The sequence below is a fragment of the Hemicordylus capensis genome, chromosome 15 (genome assembly GCF_027244095.1).
Source record: "Hemicordylus capensis ecotype Gifberg chromosome 15, rHemCap1.1.pri, whole genome shotgun sequence".
Lineage (NCBI taxonomy): Eukaryota > Metazoa > Chordata > Lepidosauria > Squamata > Cordylidae > Hemicordylus > Hemicordylus capensis.
Window position 1 is genome coordinate 3,027,649 of NC_069671.1, and position 16,335 is coordinate 3,043,983.

General features: G+C 51.8%; 2 protein-coding genes across 12 annotated transcripts in view; both read left to right on the top strand.

Moving 5' to 3' along the window:
• Positions 1–4,605, top strand: part of OSBP2 (oxysterol binding protein 2) — a 155,904-nt gene extending 151,299 nt beyond the window's left edge. For 9 of the 11 annotated variants that reach the window (XM_053279620.1, XM_053279615.1, XM_053279617.1 and 6 more), the window contains 4 exons: positions 1,018–1,113; positions 1,762–1,949; positions 2,652–2,878; positions 4,247–4,605. In XM_053279620.1, the coding sequence (XP_053135595.1) occupies positions 1,018–1,113; positions 1,762–1,949; positions 2,652–2,878; positions 4,247–4,389 (654 nt within the window). In that variant the 3' untranslated portion in view covers positions 4,390–4,605. The remainder of the gene's footprint in view (positions 1–1,017; positions 1,114–1,761; positions 1,950–2,651; positions 2,879–4,246) is intronic. The other 2 variants (XM_053279611.1, XM_053279614.1) reach the window with 1 other exon arrangement.
• Positions 4,606–4,902: 297 nt separating this feature from the next.
• LOC128338020 (uncharacterized) overlaps positions 4,903–16,335 on the top strand; it is a 40,899-nt gene continuing 29,466 nt past the window's right edge. The window contains exons 1-5 of the mRNA XM_053279877.1: positions 4,903–4,993; positions 5,736–6,033; positions 11,435–11,649; positions 13,081–13,149; positions 15,220–15,320. Coding sequence (XP_053135852.1) covers positions 4,903–4,993; positions 5,736–6,033; positions 11,435–11,649; positions 13,081–13,149; positions 15,220–15,320 — 774 coding nt within the window. The remainder of the gene's footprint in view (positions 4,994–5,735; positions 6,034–11,434; positions 11,650–13,080; positions 13,150–15,219; positions 15,321–16,335) is intronic.

Sequence of the window (16,335 nt, forward strand, 5' to 3'; positions counted from 1 at the left end):
TCCTATATATTACATTTGAATCAGAAAATTTGAATCTGAGGAGGATTTTCTGCTTCTCTTGGGCATGATACTGTTTTGGAAATCTTGATCTGATTACTGAGTGATAAAAACCTGAGACGAATGGTTAAAATAGGATGATGGTATTCTTTTAAAGTTATTTAAACCTTCCACGCAGTGTAAAGAGTAATACATTCAGCTAATTTAAGTGGCAGGATTGTGCGTGCAAAATTTAGTCTCTGTAGGTACTCGGGAAGTGTGACTTTATTTTGCATAAATAAATCCACAGGTTCTTCAAAATGTATAATAGATGGCATATGAAGCATTTAAACAACTACTTTAGAATTCCTGGTGTCTAAGACCAAATACCCCGTCAGTGATTTCAAATTGTATCAAAGGAAATGGTGGGGAATGGGGGACTAGGTTAATATTAAGTCTCTTTTGAGCATCTAGTTCTTTCTTGCGTGTATTATCTAAAAGTTGTGTTAAATTTTTGTCATGGTGTGATTGCCAAGGGTTCTCTAAAGCAGTTACTTTAGTGCTGGGTCTCTTTAGAGTCTCTAAGAGTGATTAGGCGAGATGAGAAACTTGTAAAATAGTTGCCTGGAGATTTTCACCGTGTGTCTCTCTTCTTGGCATTTGACGGACGTTTCTTAAAATAGCAGAGTTTAAAGCCCCACCTAGCTTAGATATGCATGTTAATCACAAACTGAGCCATTTTGGAATGGTGGTGTATAAATCAATCCAATCAATCAATCAATCAAATAAATAAATAAGTTGCCCTCAGAAACTCAGATGTTGACTACAATTCCCAGCATCCCCAGACAAAGGCCATAGCATCTGTGGATGCTGGGAGTTGTAGTCAACAACATCTGGGTTACAGGGAACATTGGTTGCCCCATCTTTTGAGTCAAGGAATACCTTTCATTGCTGCTCATGTAGGCGTGAATAAATGTTGCATTATTCTCCTTGCAAATTCTCCCTCTCTCTCTCTGTTTTCTTGATTTCTGTTTGGGCCAGTCTGGTGACATAGAAATCATCAACTATAAATCACAAGACAAATGCCAGCTGAAATTCACCCCCTACAGCTATTTCTCCAGAGATATCCCCCGAAAGGTAGGTTTCCCCCACAGATCTTTCTCTTTCCCCCGCCTTCTCTTGCCAGGATCGTAACATAAGGTGCAGTTTTAGTCAATGTGCTGCCGTTAATGTTTCTACAGTCTCTAGACTCTGCCGCCTTCCCTGTAACTAGCCCATAGGACACATCACACCAGACTTAAAGGAACTGTACTGGTTGCCAATTTGCCACCGAGCCCAATTCAAGGTTTTAACACTGACTTATAAAGCCCTGAAGAACTTGGGCCCCAAATACCTGAAGGGACACCTTCTCCCATACAGAGCTGCCCGTCAGTTAAGATCTGTAGGAGAGGCCCTCTTAGTGGTGGTGCCATTGCCAGCAGTTAAAAGGGTTGGGGCACCTGAGAGGGCTTTCACGGTGGTGGCCCCAAGGCTGTGGAATGCCCTCCCCATTCACCTTCAGGAGAATGGTGAAGACGCCCCTCTTTACCCTGGCCTTTGACGAGAGATGTCGTGCTTCTTCCCCTCTCAGGCACTTTGCTTTTTCCTGTAATTTTTTATTTCATGCTGTTGTATTTCAATTACGTTTTATATTGGTTTTATTGTAACCTGCCCTGAGACCTCTGGGTGTCGGGCGGGCTAGATATGTAAGTAAACAAATAGAATCATGGCGCTCTTCTTCTGCAGGTGGCGGGCGTCGTCCTGGATGCTGACGGCAAGGCGCATTATGTCCTGTCGGGCACGTGGGATGAGAAGATGGAGTGCTCCAAGATCGTCCACAGCTCTCGCAGCAGCACCAGCTCAGAGGGCAAGCTGCAGAAGACGGTCTACCAGACGCTGGCCCCCAAGGTGCTGTGGAAGAAATACCCCCTTCCGTAAGTGTCATGTTGTCACGCGGGCGCGGTGCCGCTGGAAATGGGCGAGGTGTTCTAACCAGCACCTTGTATTTTGCCTGGAACCGTATCGGCCGTTTCGTCTGGGGCCCCCTCACCCGCCCTTAGACTGGGGTGCTCTCTCTTTGGGCTAATAAAGCGGCCTCTGCGCAGTTTTTCTTGTGCTCCGCTAAAGGGCCATCTCTTGACAGACACCCCCAGGGCCTCTTTTGCTCAGGCAAAGCCCACGTTGCCGTGGCTGGGGATGATGGGAATTATAGTCCAACAACATCTCGGTCCAAGCCCTGATCTTACTCACGGGATGACCAGACCCAGAAGCGTATGCACCCCCCGACACCTCCCCCTCATGGACACCCACAGACAGACAAGGCCCATTCACACGTTACACCCAACGAGTGTACAGAGGTACAACTCTGTACACAGGTGCAGTCGTTCACATGTTATGCTGAACGCAGGCACAGAAGCACACTTCCGGTCCGCACCATGTATTTGAGGAGCCTGCATCCAGGTTCACGTTTAAAATGGACACAAACCCATGTACAAGTATACAGGCATCTGTACACCCCTACTGCATCATGTCTGAATCGAGCCTGACCGATCCAGACCGATTCTGGACCGATTCCTACAGCGTGATGTCCGAATCGAGCCTGTCCCTTCAATCGAGCCTGGATCTTCCTTCTCCAGGGAGAACGCTGAAAACATGTACCACTTCTCCAACCTGGCTCTGACCCTGAATGAGCAGGAGGAAGGCACGGCCCCCACGGACAGCCGGATGAGGCCCGACCAGCGGCTCATGGAGAACGGCAAGTGGGACGACGCCAACGTGGAGAAGCAGAGGCTGGAAGAGAAGCAACGGGCGGTGCGGCGCCGCCGGGAAGCCGAGGCGGTGGAGGCCCTGGAGGAAGGTGAGGGTCAGTGTCAATGTTCCTTCTCCGCCGGCGTGCGCCTGCGTGCACACTCACACACTCTCTGATGTCCGCTCAGTTAGTTTTCGACCCCGCTCAGGTTGAATCGAGACAGCCCCACCCTGAATGCACATGCGCACGCACTGCCTTGACGCTGCCACCCAGAACCAGACTCACTCCGCACACCGGTGGGGTAGAAATGAGAGAGGACGGGATCAGTGCATGTAGCGGCCGAGAGATTAGCGAGGGATCTGGAGCGCCACCTGCTGGCCGGCCAGCTATATGGAGAGACGGGCTCCAGACGGGCCAGGGAGCGTCACCATCCTCCTAGCCCGTAGCCACTGAGTGTGTTGGGGGAGCTTCCACGTCAGAGCCATTTCCACTTGTGCTGGCCTCCCTGCAAGGAGCTCCACACAGCTGCAGGGCCAGCCCTGGGAAGTACTGCACTTCCCATCACTTCGTGCACACCTTCCCAGAGGGCACAGGGGTGCAAGAAGGCTCTGTTGCCTTTAAAGGAGGGCCGCCCACCCCCCCACCCCCGGTGCTGGGCAAAGCGCAGCACTGCACCATGGGAATGGAAGTCTCTGCATGGTGCCAGGGGGATTTTGCAGAATACTCCGCCTCGGCCAAAGCTTCGGACCGACCCAAGGAACCAATGGGTTGTTCTAATGTTTTGCAATGCATTTTGGTGCAAGACGCCATGAATGCATGTATCAGGAATGATGGCCTATAAATCTGCTTGCATGCACGCATGCATGTCACGATTATAAGACGGGCATCTCCAGTCACGGACTTACATCCAGACGAAGTTACTCAGGAGTAACTCCCCTCCACCGAAAGAGGACAAGTAAGCTTGCCCCTTTAATTTCCACGAGACTGCTCATGAATAACAATGTGGAGGTCAGAATAGAATCGCCTTTATGATGGTCATTGACACCCCCCCCCAAAAAGAAAACAGCCACCCATGTTGCTACATGCGTGCTGTAAGCTCCTCTGTGGGGGATATCTTTCAATGCTCCTTTGCAGCCACCCATGAAAATGCCGGCCAAGGTGGGCCCTGCTTAGCCAAGGCGACCATCCATGCTTGCGCGCCACTCAAACCAGCTCTCCTTGTCCCGGCATTAGAGGCTCCAGTTAGCATGTGGGGGCTGCAGGACTAGAGGAAAGGCAGTGCAGAACCACCTAGAGCAGCCTCGTCACCTGCCTCCATAGCAGCACCACAGACCCTCCCTCAGGGGTCCCCGGAGGCCGCTGGACTGCAACTCCCATCGTCCCCTGCCGTGGTGGTCCAGGATGACGGGAGTTGTGGTCCAGCTACCCCTGGGAAGCTCTGCCGGGTGGCTGAAACTCTCTTGCTCTCCCCACCTCTTGCAGGCAAGGACTTCGAAGGCTACATCCCGCTCTGGTTTGAAAGGAAGCTAGACCCAATGACAGGGGAGCTGATTTGTGTTTACAAGGGCGGATACTGGGAAGCCAAGGAGAAGCAGGACTGGAGCATGTGCCCCGACATCTTCTGAGGTGCCCTCTCTCCTCCCCCCTCCCACCGCCCCATCCTGCCGTGGGACTGAAGAGCCAGCAGTTCCAGCGATCTGGGCCGCGTCCCAAGACAAACACTTCAGAGAAACACAACAGAGTTTCTATCAACCCAGGAATTTTGAGAAAGCGAAACAAGACAAACCAAACAGGGACTCCAAACCTATTTTTATGCACTAATAAAAAGGCATTTGATTTTTTTTTTTAAGTGACTTTTTTTAGCTACCCATTAGGATCAAGTTGAGGATGGATCGGTTTCCTTTTTCAGTCTGGCCTACTTATTGCCGTGTCAGGAGTTTGGGCCGCCTCCGTCTTTTTGGCCTTGGCTTTATTCGCCCAGGCGCTCTGACTTCCAAAGATGCATGCACTGTGGGGAACGATATACGTTTTGATTCCCTTTTTAAAAATCATTTACTTCCTGCTGTGTGTGTGTGTGGGGGGGGCGCTTTAAGAAGTTGCTTTAAAGTCTGTTGACGATTCAGGTTCCTTTTCTAAAGATGCAGGCAGCTCCGTATCCCGACCCACTTCTTCGGTCTCTGAATCCTGGGGAGAACCTGAGGTGCTTGCAGGCAGTGGTCTTTCTCTCGGGTATTGAGCAACCCCTGCTTTGGAAAAGGATCGAGAGAAGTGCCCTGATCCGTTGATTAAATTTCCTTCCACGCATTTCGGAGTATTTGAATCCAGTGTCTGTCAGCAGGCAATATCTTTTGGTTACATCTTCCTTGTTTGCAGAGATGGCTTTGTGTGTGGGAGCGTTTGGCCTTTGGTTTTGGTTCCGTATCATGACCTTCATCGAGAAGGGGGAACAGACCACCCTTCTCCCTGGCCTGCCTTAACTCAGGGGCTCGCCAGCGTGGGTCCCCAGGTGGCGTCGGGACTACAACTCCCATCTTCCCTTGCCACGGTGGCTTCCAGGGGGGTGATGGGAGTTGTAGCCCAACACCATCTGGGGTCCCACGTTGGAGAGCCCCCCCCCGCCCCGCCCCAAAGCAAAGAGCTTCTGCTCAGTAGCAAAGACTGTTCAGGGGCCCTCCGTGGCTGATTTCAGACTTGGCTTTCCTGTGCAGTGCCCGGGTGTGGTATCCATTGGAGAAGCACTTTTCGGATGGGGTTAGCGGCAATGCTTTCTCTTCCTGCCGCGCGTTAGGAAGACAGTGGCGCGGGCGACAGCCGCACTGAACCCTGGCAGACCTCGGGCTCAGTCTCGCTCCTTTGTTTCGCGATCTCCCCGTGGGAGCCGGGCAGACACAGGCGAGGTGGACTTGGGAGAGGTCCCCGCCGCCTGGCTCTTCCCCCCCCCGCCGCCTTCCTCCCGACCCACACGCCGCAGGGCCCGCCCAGCTCGCGTCTCACTGCCACGGCTCGGAGGCCCCAGCCTTCACACAGACCCCGGGAGGCCCAAACCTGTCGGGGGTCGCCACGGACTGCAGCGCAGAGCCCACAGGCGGTCGCCGGCCCTCGGCCCTGCGTGAACCATCGTCTCGCCCGCATTTCGGCGCGCCTGGGCAGACCCCACCCACACCCCCTTCCCGGCTTCGTGACGCTGAGGATGCCGAGCGCGAGGCTGGGGACGTTCGGCGTGGCGATGTCACTGCTTCCACGCGCACCGTAAAGCGACCCCAAGGCAGGTTCGGCTCAGAGGCAGCGAGCCTAGTCATGGGAGGGTCCGTCTCCACCCACCCCCTTCCCATGTCCCACCTCCCTCCCTCCCTCCCTCCTTTGGAGCTGGCCTCGCTGCTCCTCTCTCCAGGCCGCGGAGGCATCCTCGCCTGTTCTCGCCAGCTCCACATCCGATTGCTTCCCCAGCTGACTTGCCTTTCTTTCCATGCGCGGCTCATCCTAACAAGCCGGGGGGGCACAACTGCCTCTGCTTCCTGGCAGCAGCTGGGGCGGCTGCTCCTCTCTCTCCCGCCCCGCCTGCAGGCTGGCCTTCATCAGGTAGAGCTGCGCTGTTGGCGCCTCCTTTGGCGCCTCCCCACCCCACCCCGGGAAGCAGCCTGCCGGGAGCTGGCCCTACGTCCGCTGCACATTTCTCTTCCAGATGGGCAGGCGGCCTAGCTGTCGCCGTCGCCTGGAAAACCGGTGCTGAAAACCGGGACCCCCGTGCCCAACAGGACAGGGCAGCTCTTGAGGGCAAATCTGGGCTTCTGCGGGGGGGGGGGGGCCTTGGAAATCCGCCCAGCCGGAGATCGGATCTCTTAGAACGTGGGCAGCCAGGCAGATTCTCATGGCCAGCCACATGGTGGGGGGGGGGAGAAAAAGAGCAATAATCACTCCAGGGCACAACAGCTTCTGGCCCCAGACTGCGAAAGGGACAGCATTCAATCAGGTTTATTGGGGGGGCTTCCAGCAGTCCCTCCCCTCACTGCACCCTTAGCGACCACTATTGCACCATAGACACTATATATATATAGTGTGTGTGTGTGTGTGTGTGTGTGTGACACACATGCACATAAATATGAATATAACCTGTGCAATGTAACAATAGCGATTGAATATCAGTGTGCTGATTTCAGTGTTCTCTTTTATCTTTTATTATTTATTTGCTTCTAATTTATATACATATTATATATATATATATATATATATATATACAAAAACTATTTTGTTTAAATTTATATGGTACATACTTAGAGGGAAAAGTGTTGAAGACAGGTGTGGCGCTGTCTGAATTTTTTCCATACTACACATGTGTACGATAACATTTGATTCCACTTTCAGGGTAGGCCTTTTTTTTTTTTTTTTTAAACTAGAAGACAGAGCAGTGAAGCTAGAGGCGCAATCCAGTGAGACGTTGTCCTGCGGAGAGGACCTTTGAAGCGGTCTGAACCTCTCCCATCCGTTCCCGCGGCCCTTGTGCGAGACTCCGCTTCACTGGATTGTGCCCCAAAGTGTTACTTTTATATTGGTAGTCTTTTGCTAGCCTTTGCTCCAAAGCCACACATTTTTAAGATTCAGAGAGCAAAATCTGCTGAGAAGCCCCACTGAGATGAATGGACTTCTTCATGCGGGTCTTTTTGCAAGAGATGCTCCTAGTGGATTGTGTTCCAAAGTGTTTCTTCAGATCAGGAGTTCTCAAACTCCCCCCCCCGGATATTAATGGACTACAACTCCCATCATCCCCTGCCACTGTGGCAGGGGATGATAGGAGTTGCAGTCCAAGAACATCTTGGGGGCCCCCGGGTCTGAGAACCCCCTGAACTCAAGGAAATAATTCCTTTCTAAAGAAATGACACGTTTCTGGTTCCTACGACTCCCACCAAGCCAAACAGTAGCATTTGAGAGCAGATGTTTCTCCTAGATGTGTGTGTTTTCTTTTTTACTTGGAAAAACCTACCCAGGGTGGTGCCACTTTTCGCGGTGCTGCTTTGGGGTCACTTTATTGTTCCTGTATCCTTAAAAAAAATATATATATATGTAAGTGCACTGTCTGGATTTTAAAGAACACATATACTGACTGAAGCTGCCGCCTGTGTTTTAAAGGGACATTTGTTTGTTTGAACCAGCCGACGTGTCCATCGTGGATGTTTTTTCTTTGGGGTCAGGGGGAGAAGGGTGACAGCTCCATTAACAGATTTGAGTTTCCCAAGCAATCCCACAAATGCTATGATACCATTTTAGGAAGTCTGTGCGAACAGCTGTGCCCCAAATGCATCGGGCGGGGGGTTTTATTTGGACAATAAACACATTGATAGAAGCATCCCCACCCCGCAAAAATTGTTCTCACATACGTCCCAGGCCACAAAGGGGAGCAGTTTTCTGAAGCTCCTCGGGTAAAACCCTGAGCCAACCCGGTGCAGTCTGCGCAGCAGCCTTTTGTGGGACCCCTGAGAGGTTTCTGCTCCTCTTCCCCCAACATGCACTTCCATAGGTCGAGGTGAACCAGAAAATTGTCTTTTCACAGTTCTCTCTGGTTCAGGTTTTAACGTGGTCACATGATCGATGTGGGGGCTTCTGGTTTACTTTTTGGTTCTCTTTTAAAGGCCTATTCCAGTGTGGATACGATGGCCTGGGGAAAACAGCTCTATCTAATGCCTTACTTTCTGTGCGTACTTGATCCCACGAGTGTCAGCAAAGAGCCTGGGCACTTCCCCTCCCCATCAGTGGTGACAGGGTATGGACCACGAGGCTGGCTGTACTCGTTAAGTGGTGGCACCTCCGATAGGCAGGGATGTTGGGCGGAAGAGATCGGGCAAGTAGGCGCATTTCCCTCTTCCCCAAAGCAAGAGGCCTTGTCAAGTGGGCTGAGCCACTTCAGTGTGCATGCTGTCTCTGGAAACCGACCGAGATTCGGGAACCGAATCTTGGGAACCGATTCGGGAACCGATTCGGGAACCAATCCAATGAGGCAGAGTGGAACAGCCTCCACAAAGCCTGCCTTTTATGTTGTTGGTTTAAAAAAAAAATCGGGATAGTTACTTGCGCCTTCTGCTAAGCCAGGGGTCCCCAACCTGTGGCATGCCAAGTGGAATTGCAGAACTACAACTCCCACCACCCCTGACTCTTGGCCACTGTAGCAGGAGATGATGGGAGTTGTCGTCTAAAAACAGCCAGAGAGCCAAAGTTCTGCAGCCCTGAGCTCAGCCCCGGGAACACGGGAAGCAGCATCGACATGTGATGCCTGGTGTACAAGAGTGTGGAAAACTTCAGAGCGCTTGTCTGCTAATTTTCGGCGATGACTGAGTGGGAAGTTCTGCTCTGCTCTGGAGGTGGAGATATTATGGGACAGCCCGTTGAAGCCTCTCTCTCCTTCCATGCCAGCACTGGATGAGGCCCTTTGCCTTGTCGCCTCTCTCTTTCCCCCACCGGAGGATTTGACCCTCGTCCGACTGTAAATGCTGTTGAATGTAATACTTGGAAAACCAATATTATTGTGAGTGATCTCTCTTTGCTTACACAGTAATAAAAATGTGGATTCAGGAGTCTTAACGCTGGCGTTGTGCTGAGATCTGTCACCTCTGCCTTTGGCTGTGGGGAGAAATATGCTGGGGAAGGGGGTGGATCTGTTTCCGGGCTTGGGGCCCGACTGACCCTGAATGAACTGCACTGTCACGTGGTACCTGGGTATTAATTAGAGTAGGGAATACTGATGACTGATCGGAGGTCTTCTGCCATTCAATAATTTGCTGCAAGATAGGGGTTGCTTCCCATAAGAACAGCCCAGCTGCGCTGGATCCGGCCCAAGGCCTATCTAGTTCAGAATCCTGTTTCACACAGTGGCCCACCAGATGCCTCCGAGAAGCCCACAGGCAAGAGGTCTGTGCATGCCCTCTCTCCTGCTGCTGTTGCTCCCCTGCAACTGGTACTGAGAGGCATCGTGCCTCTGAGGCTGGAGGTGGCTTGTAGCCACCAGACTAGTAGCCATTGATAGACCTGCCCTCCATGAATTTGTCTAAGCCCCTTTTCAAGCCATCCGAGCTAGTGGCCATCAGTCCCCACATCCTGTGGCAGAGAATTCCGTAGATTAATGATGTGCTGTGTGAAAAAGTACTTCCATTGGTTGGTCCTGAATTTCCCGGCCGTTTCCTACCCGATAGAAGTTACTTATTTTAGCAGCAGAATCTCTTGCAGTAACCCCTCTCCGTCATCTCCCAGAGACTGGAAAGGCCCCGTACTAAGAAGCATCTCACAAGCGAAGGCCGTGAGGCATTGACTCCTCGGAGTAAGGTAAGCCATAAGCCCTCCAAGAGGCCTAGTTGTACCAGCAGGCCTCTTCTGCACACCGTTTTATCCAATGCACACTTTCTGAAATGGATCGCGGCTTCTTAGGATCAGCTGCTAAATGAGGCAGGAAGGAGTTAAAAAGCCAGTGTCACCTCTAAGAGACGGTTCTCCCATCCACTCACCATGGCTTAACACTCCAGATGCCTGCTGCTGAGAACCATGCCCTCCCTGGAACCTACAGCCTCTGCCCCCCTCTTTGCGTCTCCGAGTCGGGTAGGAACTCGTTCGGCCAAGAAAGTGCTTTCTCTAGGCACTTTTGCCTAGTCAGAGAAGATTCCCTTATTTACCAGAACCACCAAGTACTCTAGTAGGGAGAGAGAAGAGAAAGGAGTTGAAATCTGTACAGCAGCAAGCTCCTTGAAAGACACAGAAGCAGGAGATGTTGAATTAGGAGTAGGGATAGTGGGAGGTGAATCAGCACTGAATTATAACCTCATCTGCCACACAAAAAGATCATTTATTTGAATTATATTCTTCTTTGAATACTGATCAGGATCATCATTTTTATTTATTAGTGAAAATAACTGGTTTGATCTGAGTCATAGTTAACATAGGAAGCTGCCATATATATATATATATACCAAGTCAGACCCTTGGTCCATCTAGCTCAGTTTTGTCAGCCCAGACTGGCAGCAGCTTTTCCAAGGTTGCAGGCAGGAGCTTTTCCAAGGTTGCAGGCAAGGTCCCAGCCCTACCTGGAGACGCTGCCAAGGAGCGAACTTGGAATCTCCTACATGCAAGTTGAAAATAAGGTGAAAACAGCTTCCCGTAAGGGACAGACCCTTTCGAGCTGAAATAAGGGGCCGTTGGTCACCCTACTTAGCTAGAGATATGCATGGATTTCCGGGGGAATTGCAGTGGACCAGCAGGGGGATCTGACTCGTAATTAGTTAGCTAGCAAGCAACCCCCACCCCAAATGAGGATTCTGAAAATCTGGAATCGGAAGTGTGTGTCCGTATTGCTGCGAAAGGATTGCAACAACCTCGGTTCTGCGACGACAGAAAGCAAATTCCTGGGCTGGGGGCATGCATACTCCCCAGTGCATTAACCCTAAATGTGCTTGGAGCGGGGGGGTGGGTAACGCCCTCCCCCATTTTGCAACCTGCCTCCGGCTGAGCAACACTTCCCTCCCTACCACCGAGGAGAGCCGATCTCCTAAAGGACTGGCCGCCCTGCCTGCTCAGTGGGGAGGCCGCCTGCCCTGCCCAGCCCCTCCCCTCCCCTCCCCTCCGGCCACCTCCAGGGGAGGCTTTGCCAAGAAGACCCAGGAGCTAGCCACTTGGCTTCCCGCCGCCTCTTGGAAGTTTCCGCCGCCCGGCGTCGCTAGGCGACGGAGACAAGTCCCCACCAATCGGAGCGCTGGGGGCGTGCGGCGTTCCACGGTTGCCGGGCAACCCTCGCCCGGGACGTTCCACGGCTGCCCGCCAGCTGGTGTCTGCACGGGCTTGCCTTGCACCGGAGAGGACTGCGCTGGGGGGCGACGAGAAGGCATGTGTGGGGCGCTCCCTGCAGGCAGCCGGTGAGTCGCGGGGCTGTGGGAGCGGGCTGGCCTCGGAGCCGCGACTTTTTCCGCGAAGAAACCCCACCCACCCCGTTTCAGTCGGGTGATGGTGGCCACCTTTCCCGCCCCGGTGGTTGCCCCCGCCCGCATGCCAAGCTCAGGGTGTCCTCCTGGGCTTGCACTGGGACCTCGCAGGCGGCCAGCCCTTCACCCCACTTCAGAAAAGCCAAGGGTGCTCTTTCAAGGGTGCCCAGAAAGCTCTTCTTCAGTGACATGCGCGGGGGGGGGGTCTCCACTTTCTCCCCTGCAGCCGTTGGCTACAGCGCCCATATAGGAACAGAGGCAGCAGCTGGCTTCTGCTGAGCCAAACCCTTGGGCCATCTCGCTCAGTATTGTCAGCACGGACTGGCAGTGCAGCTCTCCCAGTTTTCAGGAGTCTTTCCCATCCCTGCTCGGAGATGCTGCCAGGAATTGAACCTAGGACTTTTAATGCACGCAAGCCCCACTCTGCTGCTGCTGCTGAGAAAAATCCAAGGAGATTCCAGCAGTGGTCACCCAGATGCTCCCAGGAGGCTCACAAGCTTGCAGGCAACTGTCCTCCTCCCCGGTTATTTTCCCCAGAATATTGCATTTCGATGGAGACTGCCTTGACACATGGGGGTTCCATTTAGATGTCTCTCCTATTATTGCTCCTCAGCCATGGGTATTCAGAGGTATACTGCCTCTACACATGAAGGCGCTACGTAATGACTGGCCGCTGTTGGTGAACCTTTTCTCCTTTATGAATTTGTCTAACCCCTTTTCAGAGCCTTCTTAGCTTGGGTCAGGCAAATTCAAGAAGGCATGAAGAAGTGATTTCTTTCATACGTCCCAGCTCTGCTTCCTTCACTGGATCGTTCTAATTGTTAACTGCTGTTATGATTACTAGTGAAGGATGGAATAAAAATTTAATTAAATACGTTTTTTAAAAAAATCAATTGGGTGACCAGACATATGACAGAGAAAAGCTCTCGCACTCTCTCTTTACACCAGGGCTGTACAACTTTGCCGCCCCCCCCCCCCCGCCCCGGCCCAGTCAGCTGTTGTTGGACAACAACTCCCATCATCCCCACCCACAGTTGCAACTAGAGAGGAATGATGAGTTTTGTAGTCCAGATTTGTGCAACCCTGACTCTACCCCATGCATGGTTTTACAAATCTGTTATGATCCGTTGAGTCATTGTAGGTACATAAGACCATGAGAACAGCCCTGCTGGATCAGGCCCAAGGAAGCCCATCCGGTCCAGCCGCCTGTTTCCCACAGTGGCCCACCAGATGCCTCTGGGAAGCCCGCAAGCAAGAGCTGAGGGCATAGCCTCTCTCCTCCTGCTGCTCTGAGAAACCCATAGGCAAGAGGTGAGGTCTGGAGTGGTATTTCTGCGATGTATGAGTCGTATGCTTTTCCTCTAGAGGCCGGCAGCATGGCGTCAACACAGGCGGTTTCAGCCTTAGCAGAAGGGAAGCCAGACGGGTCTGCAGGTAACTAAGAATTTGCATGATCTAATTTGTTGCTTTACTTCTCAAAGATACATACTGGGGTGGAATGGGAGATACAGGATATAGGATAAAGTGGCAGTTTTATTGACCAGTGTAAAGATGAATCTTTGGCACAGTGCTTCACTGTGGGAATTCCATCTGAAATTTAAATGCTGCTGTGAACATAGGTGCTTCATACTGAGTCAGACCATTGGTCTATCCGGCTCAGTATTGTCTACACTGACTGGCAGTGGCTCTCCAAGGTTTCAGGCAGGAGTCTTTCCCAGTCCTACCTGGAGAGCTGGTCTTGTGGAAGCAAGCATGACTTGTCCCCTTAGCTAAGCAGGGTCTGCCCTGGTTGCATCTGAATGAGAGACTAGAAGTGTGAGCACTGGAAGAGATTCCCCTCAGGGGATGGAGCCACCTTGGGAAGAACAGAAGGTTCCAAGTTCATAGGAAGCTGCCATATTCTGAGTCAGACCATTGGTCTATCTGGCTCAGTATTGTCTTCACAGACTGGCAGCGGCTTCTCCAAGGTTCCTTCCCTGGCACATCTCCAAGATAGGGCTGAGAGAGACCCCTTCCTGCAATCTTGGAGAAGTCGCTGCCAGTCTGGGCAGACAATACTGAGCTAGATGGACCAAGGGTCTGACTCAGTGTATGGCACCTCCGTACGTTCCTATGAGATACCTGGGACCTTATGCATGCAAAGCAGATATTCTACCACTAAGCTACAGCCCCATCATCATTTATTTGTTTGTTATTTTTATATACCGCATGATATGTGTATCTCTAGGTGGTATACACAATTTAAAACAACAAATATAAAATAGAGTCAAAACAACAACAAAATCACAGAATTAAAAAAGTTAAAGCAATTTCATAGGATAAAAATGATCAAACAGTTTAAAATGAATTTCAGATAAAAGCCTGGAAAACAGGTGTGTCTTGAGGGTCTTTCTAAAAGCAATTGGAGATCGAGAGGCTCTGATTTCGACAGGGAGCATTTTCCAAAGACCCAGGGCAGCCACAGAGAAGGCCTGGTCCTGAGTTGCCACCAAACGAGCCGGTGGCAACCGTAACTGGGCCTCCCCAGATGATCTTAGTAGACGGCTGGGTTCACGACCAAGAGGGCGCTCTCTTAAGTACCCTGGACCCAAGCTGCTGAGGGCTTTATAGGTAATAACCAGCACTTTGTCTTTCCCCCAGAACATTGTATTCCGGTGTAGACTGCCTTGGCACATGGAGGCTCCATTTAGATGTCTGCACCCAGTGCGGTTCTTTCAGAATTGGAATGTGAATCTGCTCCCTCTCGCAGACTATTGGTCCATCTAGCTCAGTACTGTCTCTTCTGACTGGCAGCAGCTATGCAGGGTTTCAAACAGGGAATTTTCCCAGCCCTCCCAGAACCTTGGAGAGCTGCTTTGCCATGCAGCTAAGCTCTTTCCCCAAATATTGAGCACGTGAAGGTGCTGCCTTCTACTGAGTCAGACCACTGGCTCATCTAGATCAGTTTTGCCTACACTGACTGGCAGCAGCTCTTCAAGGTTGCAGGCAGGAGTCTTTCCTAGCCCTACCAGGGGCTGAACCTGGAGTCTCTCCCAGGCCTACCTGGAGATGCTGCCAAGGATTGAACCTGGGATGTTCTGCATGCAAAGCAGATGCTCTTCCACTGAGCTGCAGGCCCCATTCCCCTAAGGGGAAATATCTTACAGCAGACAGCACTCTCAGGTAGCAATGCATCCACCTGCAAACCTTGCTTAGCAAAGGGGACACTTTGGGGAATGAAATATCAAACCAGCTCTGCATGCAGAAGGTCCCAGGTTCAGCCCCTGGTAGGGCTAGGAAAGACTCCTGCCTGCAACCTTGGAGAAGCTGCTGCCGGCCTGGGTAGACAGTACTGAGCCAGATGGACCAAGGGTCTGGCTCAGTAGAAGGCAGCTTCCTATGTTCCAGGTTATTCTCTCCCACCAGCAGATCTGCCAGCATTTCATCTAGGTGTTGGGTTACGTGGAGGCCTTGCCCGTGAAGGCTCAGAGTGCCTAAAAGTTGGGGTGCTCTCACCTCCCACAGGACTGACGGATGGGCCCTCTGCTCCTTCAGCGAGATTGGGTTCCTGGGCCAAGGACCACTGTGATTACCTGCTAGACTCGATTGATGCCCAGCTCAGCCAGCTGCAGGTATGAAGGCCTTTTTCTGAAGTTATTTGTCGGTCCGTGCCGGACAGTTGTTGGTGGAAGGCTTAGACGGTGACGTGAAGTTGCTTCCTGGACCCTTGACATCCCTGGTCCTAGCATGATCACAGTGCATCTCCACATTGTGTGAGCCAAAGAAAAAAGCAGGCTGGTTATTTATTGAACCTATTTGAATTCCGCCCACTCCCGAAGTCTCTAGGCGGTTTGCAACAATAAAACAGGCCCAGAGATTTTAAAACAAAACATATAAAAATTCACAGAGCCATATGGTTTTCTTGTTAGAATACAGGAGGGGTTGACCATTGCCTTCTCCCGCGCAGTATGAGTTGATGCCTTTCAGCACCTTCCTATATTGCTGCTGCCCAATACAAGAGTCTCCCATATTCTGGGAAACACCAGCGTGGATTCGAACCGGCAACCGCTGGCTCCCTAGGCAAGTTACTTCTCCACTGTGCTGTTAGGTGGCTCAAATTGGAATAGCTGCCCATGAAAACTACTAGATAGCTAAAAAGCTGAAGATGTGTCTTCAGTTTTCCCCCTAAAGCCAACAGCTCTCATCTCAGCAGGAAGGGTGACCCACAGCTCTGGGGCAACAGTAGAGAATGCCGGCCTCTGAGTCGCCACCAGGTTGATGGAGAAGGAAGGCTGGTGGAGAACAGGGCCATTCTAGCTACTCCAAAGATCCAGGGTCCAGGCCTACTGCCTTCCCTTGTTTTGAAAATTAGATCTTCTCATGGAAGATTTCCGGATGGAGGAGTCTTTAGGAAGCTGCCATATACTGAGTCAGACCCTTGGTCCATCTAGCTCAGGATTGTCTTCACAGACTGGCAGCGGCTTCTCCAAGGTTGCAGGCAGGAGTCTCTCTCTCAGCCCCATCTTGGAGATGCTGCCAGGGAGGGAACTGGGAACCTCCTAGATGCTCTTCCCAGAGTGGCTCCCCACCCCTTAAGGGGAATCTCTTCCAGGGCTCACACTTCTAGTCTCCCTTTCATAA